A 19,726-nucleotide genomic window follows, 5' to 3' on the forward strand; every position below is an offset into this window, starting at 1 on the left:
TATTATATAAGATCTGTTTAATGATCCTCTTTTGACTGTGCAGCACTCTTTAAGCCTCTGGACTCCTCCCTACTTTTCCCTTTGACCAGGCAAAATCCTGCTTGTTTATTTCAAGCTGTGACAGGCAATTGTATATTACCCTTAAGGTGGCTTGAAGCCAAAGAGGCCAGAGAACCTTTACCTTTAATAGTTGTGTAGAAGAGGCCATATGAGCAGATAAGGATTGCATTATAATAAGGTGCACCTGTAGGTTTGCTGGCCTCACTTCCATCTGGTCAGCCTGTTTAATAAACCTGTTGCATTACCAGCACCTGTATGGAGTCCGACTGAGTACTGAAGTTTAACAAACAAAATAGTGCTTCCAGTTACTAGTCTTAGGCAGGTGTAAGCAAGTAAAATCTCACATTCCTCCAGGCTCCCCATATCCATTTATGTTATAGTGTAAACAAAATTAGGAGAACTGCCGACTGTTATTCTGATTCTGCATAGTTCACTTTCTGCTATTCAGGAGGAGAATGCAGAGCAGACACAATGCTGATAACTGGTCAAAGGCTAGAAATTGGACCAGAAGGAAAACATGATAGTTTAGTCAGTTAAGCATGAGACTTTTAATCTTAGGGTTGTGAGTTTGAGACCACCTTGGACAATTCTATGATTCTGTGAGAAAGAGGGTTAAAAAACTGAAATGCAAAGAGGCAAAAAAAGGAAAGAACTGAATGGTTTTTATGGCCTGTTTCTCTCCACCCACAACCTGTCTACCCATCCCATTCTGAGCACTCAGAGACTCCTCATTTCCAGATGCCAAGTATTCTCTGCTTTTAAAAAAAAATCTCTTTACTTAATCATTTCTGTGCCTCCTATTCTTGCCTTTGAGCAGCAGGAAGTGGGAGGAGGGCTGAGAAGATGCATCATACCTCCAACTAAAGGAATGGCGCAGTACTGTACAATACAAATAGGCCCAATAAAAATTAGTCACAGTGAGACTCCAGCACAGCCTTCCAGAGGTGGTTCCATTCCCAAATCACAGATCTGCAGTGGAGATCTTCCATCTTGGTTGTACATCATCGCAACTTACCCACGCTGATGTTCATATCTCATAAACTGGCAGAGATGCAGCCACTTTATATGTTCTCTAAACACATCTATTGGTACATATGCATCTTTTAGCTATATTGATAGAACTGAATGTGTGTTTTGGCTTGTATTGGATTGCTGTGAAAAATATACAGAAAGAGTTCCATCCAAAATCTAAATCTGTTAGGGGAAAACTGTAGTATCTGATTCTGTTGGTAGTTGCCAAGTTTTGGGCACTCTGAGTGAGTAATTGTTTAATGAAATGGACACATGTGATTTATCCAGCAAGCTATTGATTCCATCCTAGAGGAAATTATGAATCCTGATGAATGAAAAGCTTTGCAGAGAAAACAAAATGTTTTACTTTTTCTCTCTCACAGCTTTAAACATTTGTTTTATTAAGGATATTTCTATATTGCTTTGTATATAAAAATATATTTGTGCGGTAAAGAGAAAACTAAAACAACAGTTAACTTAAACAACTACAAGTGTTACACAAATATACACTGTTGGCAATTTGAAGGTGACAAAACTTCTAGTATACAGTCGGTGAATTTGGTAAAATACAAGGATCAATCTGCATGTTACAATTTCCAGAATTAAATGTAGTTTACAGAAACTTAAATAAGTGTGCATTGTCATTAGCAACTGAAATATTTAATGGCTTCTCTTCTTTCTGCCTTGTTTTTTTCATGTATGTAATTGGTACACACACACACACCTATTAGTATTCTGGGAAAGCTATCAAAACAAACTATTCTATATACTAAAAGAGAACACCTTTTGAAATTGGATTAGCATAAACATACTACTATAAGTCAGTTTTTCCATGTTATAGTTGGTTAACTGTACATAATGGGAAGTTACTTATGAAAAGATTTCTCTTTGTTTTACACACACCTGTTTAAGAAAAAGAATGTTTGTTCAACATGACAACTATTTAACTTTGCAGAAAATGAAATATTAACTCTAAACTTTGCAGTCATGTAGAGGAAATTGCAGCTGAAATGAAGACATCTGAGGCACTTTTCACTTTTATTATATAGGAGGGGAAAGAGAGAGCGCTAAATGTAACTGGAATGCCATTTTTATAGTATGTATTGTAATAAGGACCCCTTTCATGAACATGAAACACAGGTGTATCATTCCAGTTATGAAGAGCACAGGCATGTATAAATTTTGACTATATTTTGAAGGTAAATCCTTCAAACAACAATAAGAGCAACTGGCTCTAAGAAGAATTCCCAGATACTGTTTTACCTTAGGCTGGACTCTGATTCCATAGCAGAACTGGAATATTAAACTTAGTTCTTAACAAGTCCAAATTAATCATCCTGTCCATTGGATCACATCGGCTCTCTTCTTCCCAACTTCTGAAGTGAATGTTATGGCTAAATTGTGCTTTTTAAAAAAAAAAAAAAAAAAATTATTACTCATGAACTGTACAATTACATGCTGCCTTACTCTAAAGCCCTATACAAAGAGTTCTTGAACACAATTTCTATTCAAAAAAGTCAATTTGGGGAATCTGGGGGAATAGTATGTAGAGAAGGCAAGGATTTGTTGAGGTTGAAGCAGGTGATTTCCTCAGACACGTTTTACAAAATGGCTTCCTTTATTCCTAGTCACCTGCTCATAGCTATTCAAGCTATGATTCTGGCAAGAATGAAAGCATGGACAGAGGTGCAGAAGACCTCTCCCTGAACCGTGGAGAAGAGGACGAGGATGATCATGATGAACACGAAGATGCTGAGAAGGCCAATGAGTCGGATGGCGTAGAAGCGGAGCGTCTGAAAGCTTTTAATGTGAGTTACATGGAGCTTTATGCCCTTCAGAATTTTATTTACTTATTTGTGGCATTTATTATGGGTATATGTGGCAGTAAAAGAGGTACACTAGCTTTATTAGAAGGGGGACCTGCCTCCCTCCGCACACATTAAAACTCTTGGAAACAGACACCAGTTCACCAGATTTAGAGGTTTAATGTATTTACCTCAGTTGTGTGTTTTGTGTGTGTGTGCATGTTTGCTCAGTGGACAGCAGCAGTAGGGACTAGGGGGCTGCAGTGTAGTTCCAGGAGTGTATTCCAGCGGCCAGCTATTTTCTATTATTTTCCAGATTTATATAATTTTGCATGACAACGTACGCAAAAATTGCTCACAGCAGGGGAAGAGTAAGAGACACAGTTCAGTATAACAATGTAGGCATCCTACTGCATTGTTAATAACAGACATGAAAACAGTGCCTATTTTCACAATCTGTGTTTTATTTCCCTCACAATTTCTATACACTACAGCCTAATCTTTTCTTGTCTTTTTTTTTGTCAATCCTAAAACAAAATCCTTGCTTGCTTAGCATTTCTGACTTTCCTTTACAAAGCTCTTCACTGTGTAAATAAATAAAAATAAAAATAAAGTCTTCCTCTCTGTAACTGAGCCAGGAAGCTTAGAAAGAGAAGAGAACACCACCCCTCCAAAACCTTCTCCTCTGTCTCCCTCTTGCCAACAGATGTTTGTCAGGCTGTTTGTAGATGAAAACTTGGACCGAATGGTCCCAATCTCTAAGCAGCCCAAAGAAAAGATCCAGGCTATCATTGACTCATGCAGGCGACAATTCCCTGAGTACCAAGAGCGTGCCAGAAAGCGTATACGTACTTACCTCAAGTCCTGCAGGCGGATGAAAAGGAGTGGTTTTGAGATGGTGAGTTTTGATCTAAAAAAAACCCCAGCCCTAGTTTCCATCAAAAAACCCATATGTAAATCCATGACACTATTTTGTTTTCATCTTAGTGTCTCTTTTTATTTGTATTTTTGGTAATGTCAGGTCAGAGGTTATTCTTCCTCCTTTCATATTACCTGGATCCCCCCTCCCTTTCTCCAGTGCATTTGAAATGCCTTCAAAAATGCAGTTTGCAGTTATTTCAAATAGAAATTCATTTTAAAAAATGAAGAGCTCCTCAAGATGTAAAGGAACAAGCAAAAGAGAAATAAGGCTTGTTTGTTTTTGCAGGGTCATCATTCTGACTCCTGTAGAGATGATATAGTGGCCTGAACCTACGGGTACATGTTGGTAGTTGTGGGATGCATATGTGAAACTGGACATGCCATGTACACATGGCTACCTACTGATTCTCTTTAGGATGGAATGTCAATCTAGTCAATCTAGGCCTTCCTCCCAAGCATATGATATACACATTCCAAGCTGACAGATCTGATCATGTGGTCAGGGATTTGCACATGATGCAGCTGTGAGAATCATGGGTCCAGCCATTAGTGGTGGGTGAGTCAATATAGCAGGGGAATCTTTCTATATTTTGGAATGGGCATATTAATTGTTGCCCTGTTGTCATAATTACCACAACATTTGTCAGAGACATGAAAACTGATGCTACAATCACACATACATTTGGCATTTTACCAAATCAATGTAGCCTAAGCAATGTAAGACTATAGAAAAAGACTATAGAAAAACACTTAGGATCAAATTAATATGCTTTCAGCATTTTCAAAATTGTTTAAAATTACTCATTGTTTGTCACCCTGGGCTCCTTTGGGAGGAAAGACAGGATATAAATTTACTAAATAAGGTTTTGCTTTATAGGATTAAGATTTTTAGGGATCATTTCTTAATTGCAACATTAATATCATGGGGAGCTTTTGTAACCTTTCTAATTTCTCAAAGAAAGTGAGAAATGAAAAAAGCACACCATTTTTTTGGCTGCCATGATCGAACACCAACTAAATGTTAAAATACCACACCACACGCATCCTTTCCCATTATAGTAGAAAAGAAGAACTCCTTTGAAAATTATCTCAGCATTTCCATAAAAAGTCCTAAAACAAACCTCAGACCCTTCCTTTCATAACTTTCAAACATCATCTACCTTTTAAATATCATTTTAAGAAATACATCCCAAAAACCGTATTTTATATAAAAGCAATAAAATCAGTCTATATTTTGTCGCTCCTTCCTTCCTTCCTTCCTTCCTTCCTCCTTTCCTTCCTTCCTTCTGATGTCCATTCATTGTTCCAGAACCTTAAATGACTGTGTTCAAAACCAATTGCCACATCTGCTGAAATCACTAGCTTAGGACAAAAGTGAAAATGCAGGAAGTCGTATTTGTACAATTGATGCAAGTCAAGTCAGCTTATGAACAAGGGAACTATAGATTGAAAGGGAGCAGAGACCATGAAAAAATATCAGATGTGAAAATCTGATTGTTGAGTTATATTGTGTTTTGAAATATTTGACGGGCAATATATTATTGAAGTCTAGTAAATAGTGTAGTTTTACATTTGTTTTGTTTGAATTAAGTTATTGATAAAATGAAAAGTCTTTGTGCAACTGTCTGATCTTGATAACTTTGATTAATTTTATCTCACGACCTTGTACACTGCTCTAATATCGGTACAGATGGAGTGTAATATATATAGAAGTAATATTTTTCCTGTCTTATATGACCAAATTTCATACACATGTTCACATCACTGAACAATTACAAACATGAATGATCTCAAAAAGTGCTTGTTTATATCTCTACATAACTGTCCAAATAAAAAAGCATGTAGGGGTAGCAAGTTTTTCAGGTCTGCTGTTGCCCATGAAAACACAGAACTAATCTCCTTCCCTCATGCATGTGGAAGTAGCTGTGTCCAAAAGCTGTTGCCATAGTTGAGTGAAAGCAAGCAAAGTCTTCTCCTGAGCAAGAGTGTACACCTCCCTGTCTTACGTTCCTTATTTCAGCAACATCATTGCATAACAGTAGCAGTTGCCAATGAGGCTGAGAGACAAGATCCTCAACAGTGGAGACTGTATGAGAAACCAGAGTTAGACCTTTGGTTTATCTAGCTTGGAATCATCTACTCTGATTGGCAGTGGCTCTCCATGAAGCTTCACAGAGGTTTTTCATGATCATATTGTCTGAAGCTCTTTTGACTGGAGATGGTAGGGATTGAATTTGGCACCCTTCAATAAGCAAGATGCATTGAAATATGGTCCTTCCCTTAAGATAGACTAGTGGAATAGAATGTGAATGGTCACGGGCAGACATTCTAAATGGTAGTGAAACCTAGTTTGAACACACATTCGCTGCATCCTGAGGCATTTGCTGTCAGGACAGAGAGATCATGTTCAGTAAGCCCTATACCATGGCTTATAAGCTGATTGGGTAACTTTGCTCCTCTCCTCCGTGCTGTGGAAGTTTATGTCTTGGCGTGATATGTGAACATGGCCTCCATAGCCTCTCTAGGTTTCATAAAAACTTTTTGGTGGTTTGCTTGAGGGGCTTATTATTTGAAGGGCACTACACAAACCCTCTGCATAGGTCAGTTTCAATTTGATAGATTTGGCAGTGCTGCAAAGACAAACGGGAATAGTATTTCTTTTCACTCGCTATTACATTTCATCAGCTAAAGCTTGTTTCGAATCCTGATGATTAATATATGTCAATATGAAGAAATAAAGAATTAAATGGCCTCCATGCTTGTAAAACATATCATTTTGAAATGTCTGGTGCTATCTAGATTGTAATCTAAATTTGTTTCACTGTAATGACATAACTGAAAGGTAATTAGAATACAAGGAGCAAAGTTGTTTAACTGACTGCTTATTTAATATCACTTAAAATGCAGGAATGGTGACTATATCACTGTATCATTATGGTGGTAAGGCGTTACAGTGAAATTTCTACAGAGGTCTGGGCATAAATTCAACTTTTCACATGATTCAGTTGATAAATCTTTCTGAAAATGCCAGAACAATTAAAATTGTTTATAGGACATGTAGCATTTCAGGTGTAATTATGGAACAACCACCATGACTTGACGCTCTGGAAGATGTAAATATATTAATTAGTGGAAGGTGTGTCTTGCTCTGATCTACCTCAAACCATATCATGTATACCAAGTGTAGTAGAAAAATATACATCTTTCTTTTAGTTTATGAAATACAATAGGGATAAAATAATATAAATTCTGAAGCAATTTCTTTGGGTGTCAATGTATATAACACAGCAACAGGTTATCATATTGCTTTTATTTTGAATGGCACCATTAGGATCACAATGAAAATGGATGCAAAAACTATCTGAAGAAATGAAACAAACTTCTGCAGAAGCATTTGTCAAAGCACAGGTTTCAGATCATCATGGTAGACCAGCGATGGTTCCTTCCTCAGTTGACCCATGCAGATCAGCTGAGATGAAAGGACATATAGTTCCCTCTCCATTCAGCAAACTATTAATCTAATGACCAGGCAGGGGGGAACTTGCACTCCCATTAGTGCACTGGGCTCTACTGTCTTTACTTTTATACTTTTTGTTGCTTCTGCCAAATTTGGCTGTGGTTGTTTGGGGAATTGATCAGTGCCCCAAACTGGGGGTTAGCCACTCCTTTGGTAAGCAGAAATTTTAGTAGCAAGTTCCATAATGGACCAAATATTGGGGCTAGTACTGACTATAGTGTGCATGGCTTTCTCATTATTATAATTATAATTAATTAAATTTCTATACCGTCCATCCAGGGATCACAGGGCAGTTTATAATATAAAAACACAAAAATACATAACTGAATCAAACAAAAACAGTACCCCCCGCTCCAGTTTAAAAGGCCATAAATGGTTTCATTAGACAAAGACCTGGTTGTTGCAGCCTTGGAAGGTTGAGTTTTATATGTCCAAACATTTTTTTTTCTTTTTAAGAAGAGGCAACCTACATTAACATATTAATCAGACTATTTTGGTCAAAGATTCCTAGCAGAGTTTTATTTATCATGCTTCTAATAGTTACTAAGGAATTGCAGTTTCTGTGCCTGAAATATCTTGCTACCATATCCATTCAGATATTGGTGATAAATATATGGTTGCCCTGACAAAGAAAATGTGTTCATCTGTTCCTGTTCTGTCTCAGGAATAGAATTCAAAACAAATAATGCAACCTTTCACTGTTTCTTCAAAAGCACATTTCAAAAAGCAGCCTAGAGTTCAAACATTCTCTGTCAAAGAATGATCCTGAAATCTTCAGGTCACCAGGGAGAAATTATTTTGTAATACTAAAAAAGAGGGGATTCTGCAACTTATTCTGAACTGGTAAACAAGATCTGGCCTTCAGATAATAGCCTCATTATTCTTCCCCTGCAGGGGGACATCTGGAAGAGAGTTCTTAACTAAAGGCCTTCTTTCTCATTAGTATCTGCCCATCTCACAGGAAATAATTAAGGCAGTTGATGGGGAAAATGACAAAAAATGTGCCTTTTGGATGACATCTGCTCTAAGTATCTTTAAAGTTTTGTTGCTGCTATAATTTCCTGCCTAAAAAAAGAATGTCATGTTCACACATTTATATCTGATGACCATCATCTATATGAATCTCTTCTAAGAAAAAACACACTAGTATTGATAATATAGAAACTGTAGGCAATACTAGGAGTTAACTAATTTCTGAGATAAGGGCTTCCATACCACCTTGAAATAGTTTCACACAAAGTCAACAAAGAACACAGCCTCAGTACAGCTACAGGTGTCCTATATGTTGGGTAATGAAAGGCAAACATCTCAGTAGATCTTTCCTCAGAAACACAACAGTTTGACAGAGCTGTTCCTGAGATGAGGAAAATAATGTAAATTCATACTCACTTCAAACTGTGCATTTGTGTTTGTGTGTGTGTGAGAGAGAGCACATGCATGCGCTCACACACTTATACCCAAGGCTGTATCTAAGTCTCATTTAACTTAATGAAACCATGAGGAACATGTGACTTCTGGCTTGCCTTGGGAAGACTCAGTTAAAATACAAACCTCCTCCACACATACAGTATTCTGCATTCATTTACCTGTTGACGATGGCTGCTTGCCAAGCCCTTCTTCACACTTCCCTGCCTTTACAAACCACCAGCCTTGTCTGAACATCTGTCTCATGAAAAGATCACATCAACGTATTATGAAATCCTAAAGCACAAATCTCAGGAGATATAGCTGGCATATTATCCAGCCCTTGCCCTGTCAGATTGTGTATGTCTTTACTTTTACACGTCACCCTACTCATTTCACTGAGGCAAGAATATATTGGGACAGGATTTGGCATTATGTACATGCACAGCAGCAGGAAAGAGATTACTAATTGGTCTACATGTGTTTGTTGCCTCTTTTCCTTCTGTAACTACATTTTTTGGCTGTATGGTAATCTTGGGCAATTATTGCTGCTGTACAGTCATATAGAGCCTAGATAATTGTGCTAAACATGGTGTCTGCGGCAAATAGACACCCCCCTTTTGTCTATTATAAGTAGAATACTGTCTGGAATGAGAACATTAGAATTGTAAGCAAAGTGGATTATGCATTAAACTGAATTTCTCTTTTTTAAAATTAAACATGTATTCTCTAATTAATTTGCGTTGTAGGTCCTCCACCAAAATAATGCTATGACCTATTGTGCTTCATCCATCCCTCCACTCCCTGGCTAGTTTTGCCAACAGTTACTGAAATTTTGCTTCTTCCATTTATTCTCAGACAAGAATGAATGAAAAGCATTACAGCTGATGTCAAAATGCAGTGCTGCTGCAAGTCTTAAAATGACAAATCCTTTTATATATTTACTGGGGATATGAGAGCTTATTACATTAGAACAATATCAGGACATCCAACAGAGTGCAGTGCTGTTCTTCAGTTTGTAATGCAGAATGTTGCTCAAACATGCGCATTGTGCTACTTTACACTGCATGCTTTACAGTATGAGAGAGTGTTTTAATATGCTTCTATTCTCAAGAATCCTTTTTCAGTCTTAAGTCTGTAACAAGATGTTGGTGAGTATATTCATGTTCTGCTTGAGGTATTCTGGTTTCATTGACAAAATATTTTATTAGACCTTTGAAGTTGTACTTGTTATGCATAAAACAGAAGATCCACTGTGTATCGCATAACTAGAATCATTAAATATCTGTATTTTAAGGACAAAATGTTCCTTTGAAGAACATGTTGGCGGTTTGAGAGAAGGTTTAGATCCCAAATATACATGTGGTAGAAATAATGCTTTGAAGTGGATGGTGCTGTTTGGACACAAGCACATTTACATATAGAACTGAAAAAGAAATGCTTAGTATTACTTGTAGAAAATTGCTGATGATTTTATACATTCAAGCAAATGAGGTAACACATGCCATATAGGTTTCACTATTAAAACTAGCGTCTGATGTGCAGCACATCAACCAATGGTTGCCCTATATGTAATTATTTTACTGCAATCTAAGGTCAGTTGTATCTATGTATTTTCCCTTATGCCTTTGGAAATAAGAAAATGTTTTATAGAAGTTTCCCTGGCTGCCACTTGAGAGACTATTATATAAAAAATTCTTACACCCCAATCTCAAGTATTTTTACTACGAAGTAATTACCACTGCCAAATGAACAGATTCAGAAGCTCAGACTGAACCTACAACACCAGGCAATATTGATTCTTTTTAGGGGGAGCAGGAAATTCCCTGATACAAATACCCAGTTTACAGCCTTTTAATAATTTTGTATGTGTGCCATTCTACTTAGATTCTTGAGTGACCTTCTGCCAAATTGGCTATAACTGCTTGTTTCATATGTGTTACTTTCGGTATATTATTTAATGATCCTGTGATGCAAATAGATGTCTTTGGATGAATCAAAGTATCAGCTTTCTTATAGTATTATTTGGGTTTTTTTAAAAATTAAAAATACTGTTTAGTGGACTCAGCATGAAACAACATCATTTGAAGGGTGCAACACATGATTTACTGTGCGGCCACCATAATGTAATATCAGAAAATAAAACACAGTAAAATCGTGATCAGCCACCAGAGTCATATGTTCTTTGAGACTGGATTCCAGCGTCAGTCTACAATGCTCAAGGCTGATATTTGTGATGGGCATTGACAGTAAGAAGCTGGAGAGTGCCATGAGGATGCTCAAATCTACTACAGGCTACACTCCCATACATACAAACCTGGGAGCATGTTGAACATATAAGACTGAACTGTTATTGACCATCTTCATTTTAAATGAAAGTAATGAACTAAAGTAGAGAGTACAACTGTATGTTTCCCTATATGCACAACATTTCAACAGATGCTATAAAATTGATAGATTTTTACAGGGGAATACATGGACTTTCCCTCTGAAACATCTGCTCTAATTTTAAAAAACAAAAATATTTCAAAGTTATAGAATAAAATTGAAATACAAAAAAATTGAAAACTCATCTGTCCTGTTTAAATGTAAAACAGAAATAAAAGGGTAGCTACCAATACTACTACTACATCAGATTTCTTACCTGCACTTCTCCATGAGTCCTCACCATATTGCAATATAGTGCAATATTTGTATTTAAAATATAGAATTATTTAGCACACAATCCAGCCCAGAGTAGATTAAGCTTCAATTTAAATGAGTATGTTAACTACATGCTAACCTCAAAGGGCCTTAAGAGTATTTAATTTGGACTGATTCTTATCTCACATATGGTATTTGTGAAACCAATTTCCTCTATTTACAGTATAAACTGTCCCAAACTTTGATAAGCAGTCGTGACTGTACACTTCCAACAGCTCCAGCTTATTACAAATTGGGTCTTCTATTATTATTATTATTATTATTATTATTATTATTATTATTATTATTATTTCTACATCATGTTTCAATAGTTAAGTGTAATTTTTATTATTGATTTACCATCATTTATGTCCAACAGATAATTTAAACACTACTTAAGTGAATGGAATGGTTCAGACACATTTCAGGGCCCTTTGGATCAGTTATTTACATTTTAATGTGAAAACTGACTCTTTCGTGAAGGGCAAGTAGCAGATATAAGACAGTGTCATTTGTGAGGCAATGGGTCTACATTGAGTATTTCACTGGATGGCTTAGGGGTGACTGAAGATCAACTGTACAAAATATAAGTATTGTCAAACCAAATACAGTATAATTGCACGAATAAACAAAAAAAAGAGTATTTATCTAAGAATATTTATTCTGATTTTGTATTTCTTTACTTCATTTATATCCTGTATGTTCAGCATAGGTTTATGTTTGCAGGGTTGCTAACTGAACAAAAATCAAAAAGTACACTTTAAATAAATAAATAAAACAACAGAGAATGTGTAGATTGCATAGATCATTTTTAGAAGTAAAAGCAGGCTATGTAGATTATCAGTCAAGTATATCAGTCAAGTCAATAGTGGAATTATAATAAAGATGACTAGTACTAATGTACACCCTTAAATATATTTTTTGGGGGGGTTTAATTCTTTTGAAGATGGGGAAATTCACAGTCAAGTGGGTGAACAAACATTACATACTGCTTAAACACTAAGGCTGTCAATCATTACAACTCTCCAGGTAAAATACATACAAAGAATATGTGAGAATGCTTTGCTATGCATTCAAGTAAAAAGGACAGCATGCTTTTCAATGCCAATATGATTATGAAATAAGACTCAAATCAGGCATGTTCCTATAATAGCCCAAATCCAGCATTGTGCTCTTCCAGTCATTCCGTCTGTTGCAAGCATCCCAGCTTGCCAGATGAAAACACACCATCTCTCCTCCCCTGGCACACCACTCTGGGGGTTCTCATGACACACACACATACCAAGGCAATTTCAGGGGACATGTGAGGGAAGAAGAAGGGGAAAAGAAAGCCCTGTTTCGCAACTGGAAGTCCTGGCGCAGGGCTTCTGACGCTGGTTAGGTGAACCCTGCCCAATGCTTCCATAGCACTTACAAGTGTTCACTTCACATTCATCATCTAGCTGTAATGCTTACAACAAGACTGAAAGGTAAGTCAGTAGTTGTGCCACCCATAATTCAGAGGGTGGGTGGCTGAGGCTAAAAGGGAATAACTTACCAAAGGCCACCTGGTGAGTTCATGGCAGAGGTGAAATTTTAACCAGGGGCTCCCAAATTCATAGTTCAGTCTCATATCCACTATATTACACCAGATCTTGTCTGTCATGGGAATATACTAGTGTTTCTTCAAAATGCATCCTTAAGAGCAAGGATGGCTAAACCTCTTTTGGCCCCAAGGCCATATGCAGCTACCTCAGCACTGGGTCTGCTTGAATTCCCTGCTTTCCTGGCTGCTGCCAAAATCAGTGAGGTGTTGGGAAAATAGGAAACTTTGTTGAGTAGGGCTGGAAGGCCGCCCAAACGGGGTTAACCACCCCGGCTTATGAATACCCATGTACAATATTGGTGGAAGGATGTAGTTGAGGATCAGTGGCTGAACTGCAGCTTTAGTTTCTAACTAGTTTTCATTTTTCATCTTGATAACCTCCATTTCCACTTTCTGTTGAAACAAAATACATTTCAATGAACCAACTCTCCAATCTATGTGCTGCTTGTAAAGCACTGTTGTTGACCTGGCAATGATCCTTGTAATTCTTATTCTCTTTCTCTTTCTCCCTTTCTTTCTTTCTCTTTCTCTCTCTCTCTCTCTTTCATAGTCACGGCCTATTCCCTCACACCTTACTTCAGCAGTAGCAGAGAGTATCCTGGCTTCAGCCTGTGAAAGCGAAAGCAGAAATGCTGCAAAAAGAATGCGCTTGGATCGACAGCAGGTATGGGCGTGGGGGGTGAAAGACTCATGATCCATACCCAGGACTCAGTGGACTGATCAAGCAATAATCACAGACTTTGTAAAATGTGTTCTGTGGAGAGATAAGAGGTTCTCCATAGCTGCTGCAGAGAGAGCAGAAAGTGGTAGCAAGGCAGATGGGCTTCAAAATGTTTGTTTTCTGGCATGCTCAGCTGTCAGTTTAATTGTGAACACCAGCGTGTAGCATGGCTGAAGAACATGCTGTGAGCTCTTCTTTATATCAGATCTGCCTCCAGCCTTCATATTGATCATAGTTTATAAAAAAAGGTAGAATAATGTTAATTAAGATAAATTTGTGTTCATTTTATAATGTTCATCTTTTGATGTTTATAAATACCAGTTTTTAACTGTTTTCATCAAGAATTTTAATGTTTTGTTTTATATGTTTGTAAACCTCTTAGAGGTTTTCTTACAAACAGGTATATATTTTTTGTTTATTACATAAAATAATCACAAACTCACATAGTGGGCAAATATAATATAGCAATAATAATGTACAGCATTATTAAGAATAAAACCCTCAAATGTGCATTTGTATTTTTGCAATTGCAGCAATCCAGTAATTCTAAAGAGCTATTTCTGTTTAGAACAGTTCAAGGATATTTTCAGCTATACTGTATCTTAAATCCCTTTTCCCTCAAAATTACATAATTCATAATGAGTTAGACCCAGTCTTGTGATTGATGGAGTTCTGTTCGTGTCCAAAAGCATGGGGGCTATTTCCCCCCAATTCCCTCTGTTATGAAGGAATATGGCCTTCTTGAGTAACATGAGAAGTAGTGTACAGTCATACCTCGGGTTGAAGTAGCTTCGGGTTGAGTGTTTTCAGGTTACGCTCTGCGGTGACCCAGAAGTAACAGAACGTGTTACTTCTGGGTTTCGCTGCTCACGCATGCGCAGACGCTCAAAATGACATCACGCGCATGCACAGAAGCGATGAATCGTGACACGCACAGATGCGCGGAGGCGGGTTGCATTCGCTTCAGGTTGCGAACAGGGCTCCGGAACAGATCCCGTTCGCATCCAGAGGTACCACTGTATGAGGAAGTAGCAGGAAAGGATGAATATCACCTCCCTCCTTTCTACAATAGGGAGCCTCCTTAGTCACTTCCACAAACAGAAAAAGCTGTTCACAGACTGACCAGTCTAGATCCAACTCATTATATGTATTTTTACATGTGCCGTGGGTTACTACATTGCTTTTTTCTAAGTAGACCAACTCTTAGCCATTTGGAAGGATAGCAAGAATATTATTATTTATCACATTTAAATTGTAGTCTTAAAACATTTTCCTGAAAATAAATGCCATTTAAAGCAGTGGGACTTACTTCCAGGTAGACATGCATAGAATTGTGCTATTAAACACTTCAGCATCCCAGACAACTTTGGGACGGGGACCGGATAGGATTTTTTTCCATTTGGCAAATTGGCACTGGCCACTTGGTTTTCGCCTACCTCTTAGCAATTGTCACAACTTTGTAAGGTTTGGCGGTTAGGCATTGGCTTATTGTTGAGTGGGAGAGGGGAGGTCGGCCATCGCCTGCCCCTCCATTGTCCAAGGGTATTCCGTTAAAGGAATCCAGGGCCTGGATCCTGTGTGAAGTCCACTTGAGGGGCTAGGGCCATGTCAGGCCTCTGGGAATACTGGGGGAGATGCAGGTGGGTTCCCCCGAAGGGTGGTTTACCCTTACAGACTTCCTGCAAAGGGGGCAGGAGTCTGATATAGTCTTTTGCCAATGCCTAAGCCAATACCGCTCACATTTCCTGTAATCAGTAAAGTTGTGGCCAAAATTTGCCCAATAACCTTAAACAAAAAATCTGTGTCTGTGTGAATTTCTTTATTCTAATGGGGGGGGGGGTGGCTTGAGGGTGCTGACACACAATCAGGGTGCCATTACAACGCAGTCTAACACCTGTTTGAAGATGCCTTAGTAAATCATACTATGCTTGATATAGCAGCAGCCAGTGAGGAGGGGGGGGGGGCACTGGAGGAGATATAATGTTGCTACTGGTACACTCACAGCCCCCCAGCCCTGCCACTGCATTCACCTGGTTTGCAGGGGACCTGGTATGCTGCCATGAGGCCAGGACTATAGCACCACCCCTACCTACTTATGAGTACAAGTGGGCTAATTGCCTGAGATAAAGTTTGCACTGCAACCAGAACAAGTATGATTTTGCCTGGAAAACTATTCCATCTATTCACTTAGGGTATGTAGCAAACTCAATTTATGTTGGCTCCTCGAAAAAAAAGAGGGGGTGGTGCAGATTTTACATGGGTCAAAATATACTGAGTTATTCAGTTTAACTGCCTCATGATACTGTGGGGTTAATGCATTTTTATTCTGGGAGCAGATAATGATCTCAGAACACTTAGTGTTAATGGGGTTTAATGAACCAAAACAAGAGCCAAACAGCATCTAGTCCCTGTTTAGAAATAAAAATTTCCATCTCTACTGATCACATCAACTCTATAACCTTATTGAAATTGAAAGGAATTCTTGGGCACTATGATATGCCAAAACACTATTCCGTAATTTGAGCTTTCAAGTTTATTGCTCATAAAATTTAAACTAGGTCAAGCCCAGAAGAATTAAAACTAATGAAAAACACAGGATTGTGTCAAGATATTTTTACTAGTCTATGTGCAAAAAATGAGCCCATCCAATGAGACTGGGAACACTAAACAGAATACCCCCAATCCTGTCCCAGTTATACACAGCTAGTAACATGCAATAATTGATGGAACTGGAAGAGGATATGCATTCCCACCTACATGAAAAATGCATCCTTCCAATTCGATTCTTGCACCAGATGTGCTTTCTTTAGAATTCCTAAATACAGTGTCTCTTTTTGACTTTCCAAAACAATACACCGCACTTCCTCTAATGATATTGAGTGGGGAGTCTATTCTGGAATCTAAAATAGAATCTAAAAGATTTCATTCAGCTGTTAATAGAACAGATTCAAAATTAAACTATGTAATAAATCACTTTAGATCTTTTAGAGCAGGTTAGACTGTTATTGATGCAATTAGCTTAGGATGGTGTATGCACTCACTGTGGCCACAGAATTGATGGAAGACCTCTTAAATGTTACCACATATCCTTCCTGCCACATATTCAAGGGTATAAAAAAATTGGATGAGTGATCTTTGATAAGGTTAGGTTTAGGCAGGAAGCTGGACTTGATGGTGCATTTTGTCTATTCCACATTTCTATGACTCCCTGTGATTTAGTGGTAGTTTTTTAAGTGCAGGAGCCCCATAGCCATATGTGCAAGGAGAGTTCATAGCCATGCTCCCAATGAAAGTCCAAAAATACAGGCAGGCGTGTTGATCCACAAATGCACATTCACACAAATACATGCAAGTGCATAATTTATTATGATCAGCTGACAGTCAGAATGGTGACCTTACAAAGGATGGTGTAGTTGTAAGCATATTGGAATTTTGCTATGGAGATAATAGATCCACACCCCTGTGTATTAAAAATATCAAACTGTAAATTCAAAAAAAGCCTCAGGTCACATCTGGAAATCAGTGTAGCTGTTATGCCATTAAGAGCTATTCTCTTGTGTGGTGTTATGCTGTTTTCATGAGGGAGGAAATAGTTCCTTTTAACAAAGTAAAAATATGCATATATGTATGAAGAGAAATTTGAATGATGGCAATGATAGTTGATATGTGTTGCCTGCATAGTCTTAGTTCAGGAAGCAGAAACAGATGGCATCAGCCTTCCCCTTAGAGGGAACCCAAATCTCAATAAAAATAATACTTATGTAAGTTGCATTGTTTGCAGATTACTGTAAAAATATGAAAAAGGGAGCATATTATTACTACTGTATAATTTAGCACATGCAGTGATCTCAGAGTTGCCAAAAACAATACTTCAGCAACCAAATATCTGAGTAAACAGGAATGCTTTCTAAATCCTCCTGAAAGCTAATAATGATAGAGACAGGTGCACCTCACTAAGGAGGGCATTATACAGCTAGGGAGACACCACCTAAAAGGCCCTGTCACAGGTCAGTGCCAACCAGGCAGCCCCCAGTAGTGCCACCACCAACAAGGTTACCTGCCAATGAAATGCAACTATAACGCAACAATATCAGACTATAACCCACTGTAGAAAACAATACTGATGGTATTATTGTTTACCAAAACTTGTCAGAAGCCTTTACTCCGCTTTCAAAAAACCATAAGAGGTTGGTTACCCACCTCCTTAGGGAAGAGAAAAATATAGGGTGGTTGCTGAAAGAGCCCAATTTTGAGCTACTACTGTGCAAAACTGCCTCAAAGATGTCACAGACAGTAAGGCCTGCTAGCAAGACCAACCGGTGAGTGGGTTTATACAGGAAGCACTCCTTAAGAAGTCTTAAAGTACAAAGCTTTTAAGACATGGTGGATTACATTCACTCCAACTTTATGTTTATGACATATGGAACCATGAGGTCCATCTCTATGGGCCTTTCTACATTCAATGAACATGTGGAAGAGGGAGTAGGAGAATGCAGAGAATTGCCCTTAGTGAGATGGGAACTCTTGCCCTTTGTCAGGCACAGAAAATATACAGCTGAATGTGGGGGGCAAGGAGGTGTGATCCAGCCCACATAGTCCCTTCACAAATTAAATGAACCCTGATAGCAAATTGGTGTGTCACAGGGCATAAGAGCCAGATCATTTCAAGTTCCTTACAGACCCATGATTCTATGATGACTTTCCTACCATTATTTTCTACCACTTCCTAGCACCCATGGAGATGAACTCTCTAGCTGCCAAAGTATTTTTTGCTTATTGAAAGAATCTCAATTGATTCTTCCAGCAAAAACTAATATAATATATATATTTTCTTTGCCTATCACTTACACCTGCATTTAGAGCTGAGTTTCCCATGACACAAAACATAGAGCAGGAGTGGGGAACTGGATTGGTGGGCTGAATTCTGATCTCCCCAGAATTATTCCTACAGGCCAATTTGACGGGGCGGGGGGCGGGGGTAAGTCTACCCCATGTCAGCCACCTGACATCACCAGGTGAAGCATTTTCCTTGACCTATGTAGTTTTGAAATCAGTTTGCACGGACAAATGCACAGTGCTTTGCAGGCACCAACAATCAGCTGATTGGTGATGCCTGCAAACCTTCCTTTACCTGTTCAGTTTGATATCAAACCACATGGGCAAAGTGCCACTGGTCAATGTCTGCAAAGCCCACTTTCAACATAGAACCATATCATATGACTTATCAGGTACAGGGCAGGCAGGTGGGGCTTGTGGAAAACAGCCTTGCAGGCCAAATTAGGAATCCTGCTGGGTTCAATTAGGCCCACAAGCCAGAGATTCTCCAATGTTGCTTTTTAGAGCAAAGATTGTGGGTATTGATAGGCTGAATAGAGCTGACTATACTGTAGCTACACCCGTAAATGACAATTTCTGCTACAAGACATCTATAACCTGCCAGAGCTCTCATGTTTCCTTTCCGACAGATAAAAGTGTCAATTAGAAACCTTGTATGTGCTTGTTTCACATTTCCTTTAACCTGTTTTCAAAGTAGTGCAAGGAAAGTCTATTGAATAACAATATAATGTCTTCTTCATTCAAGGAGAAAAATGCAGCAGTGATTTGACACTGTCCGCTGAACCATTGTTCTTGCAGGATGAGACTGCTCCAGCTGACAAACCATATAAACAGGAACCAACCCAGGTCACTTACTCAACATCAGCTGTTTCCAGCACACAGGAGGTGTTGTACATAAATGGAAATGGGACCTACAGTTACCATAGTTACAGAGGGTTAGGAGGAGGTTTGCTAAATCTCAGCGATGCTTCTACCAGCGGTGAGTTTTATTATTATTTTTTACCAGATTTCTGCATTTATATTTGCATGAATGAATCTCTCCCCCCCCCCCCCCCCGTCCAATCCTGGCAGTGTTTAAGATGAAAAACATTGCATGTGTTTGTTACAGACTATAAATTATCCAATATATTCCATATCTGTGGACTTAAGTACTCCTGTGCCAATACAGTCTTAATGGGCACAAA

At 38.3% G+C, this 19,726-nt stretch overlaps 1 protein-coding gene across 4 annotated transcripts in view; it reads left to right on the forward strand.

Moving 5' to 3' along the window:
- Positions 1–19,726, forward strand: part of NOL4 (nucleolar protein 4) — a 115,150-nt gene that overhangs the window by 89,188 nt on the left and 6,236 nt on the right. For 3 of the 4 annotated variants that reach the window (XM_083451638.1, XM_083451641.1, XM_083451640.1), the window contains 4 exons: positions 2,700–2,879; positions 3,583–3,774; positions 13,536–13,649; positions 19,341–19,521. In XM_083451638.1, the coding sequence (XP_083307764.1) occupies positions 2,700–2,879; positions 3,583–3,774; positions 13,536–13,649; positions 19,341–19,521 (667 nt within the window). The remainder of the gene's footprint in view (positions 1–2,699; positions 2,880–3,582; positions 3,775–13,535; positions 13,650–19,340; positions 19,522–19,726) is intronic. The other variant, XM_083451639.1, reaches the window with a different exon arrangement.

The sequence above is a fragment of the Podarcis tiliguerta genome (genome assembly GCF_965153285.1).
Source record: "Podarcis tiliguerta genome assembly, chromosome: 7".
Taxonomy (NCBI): domain Eukaryota; kingdom Metazoa; phylum Chordata; class Lepidosauria; order Squamata; family Lacertidae; genus Podarcis; species Podarcis tiliguerta.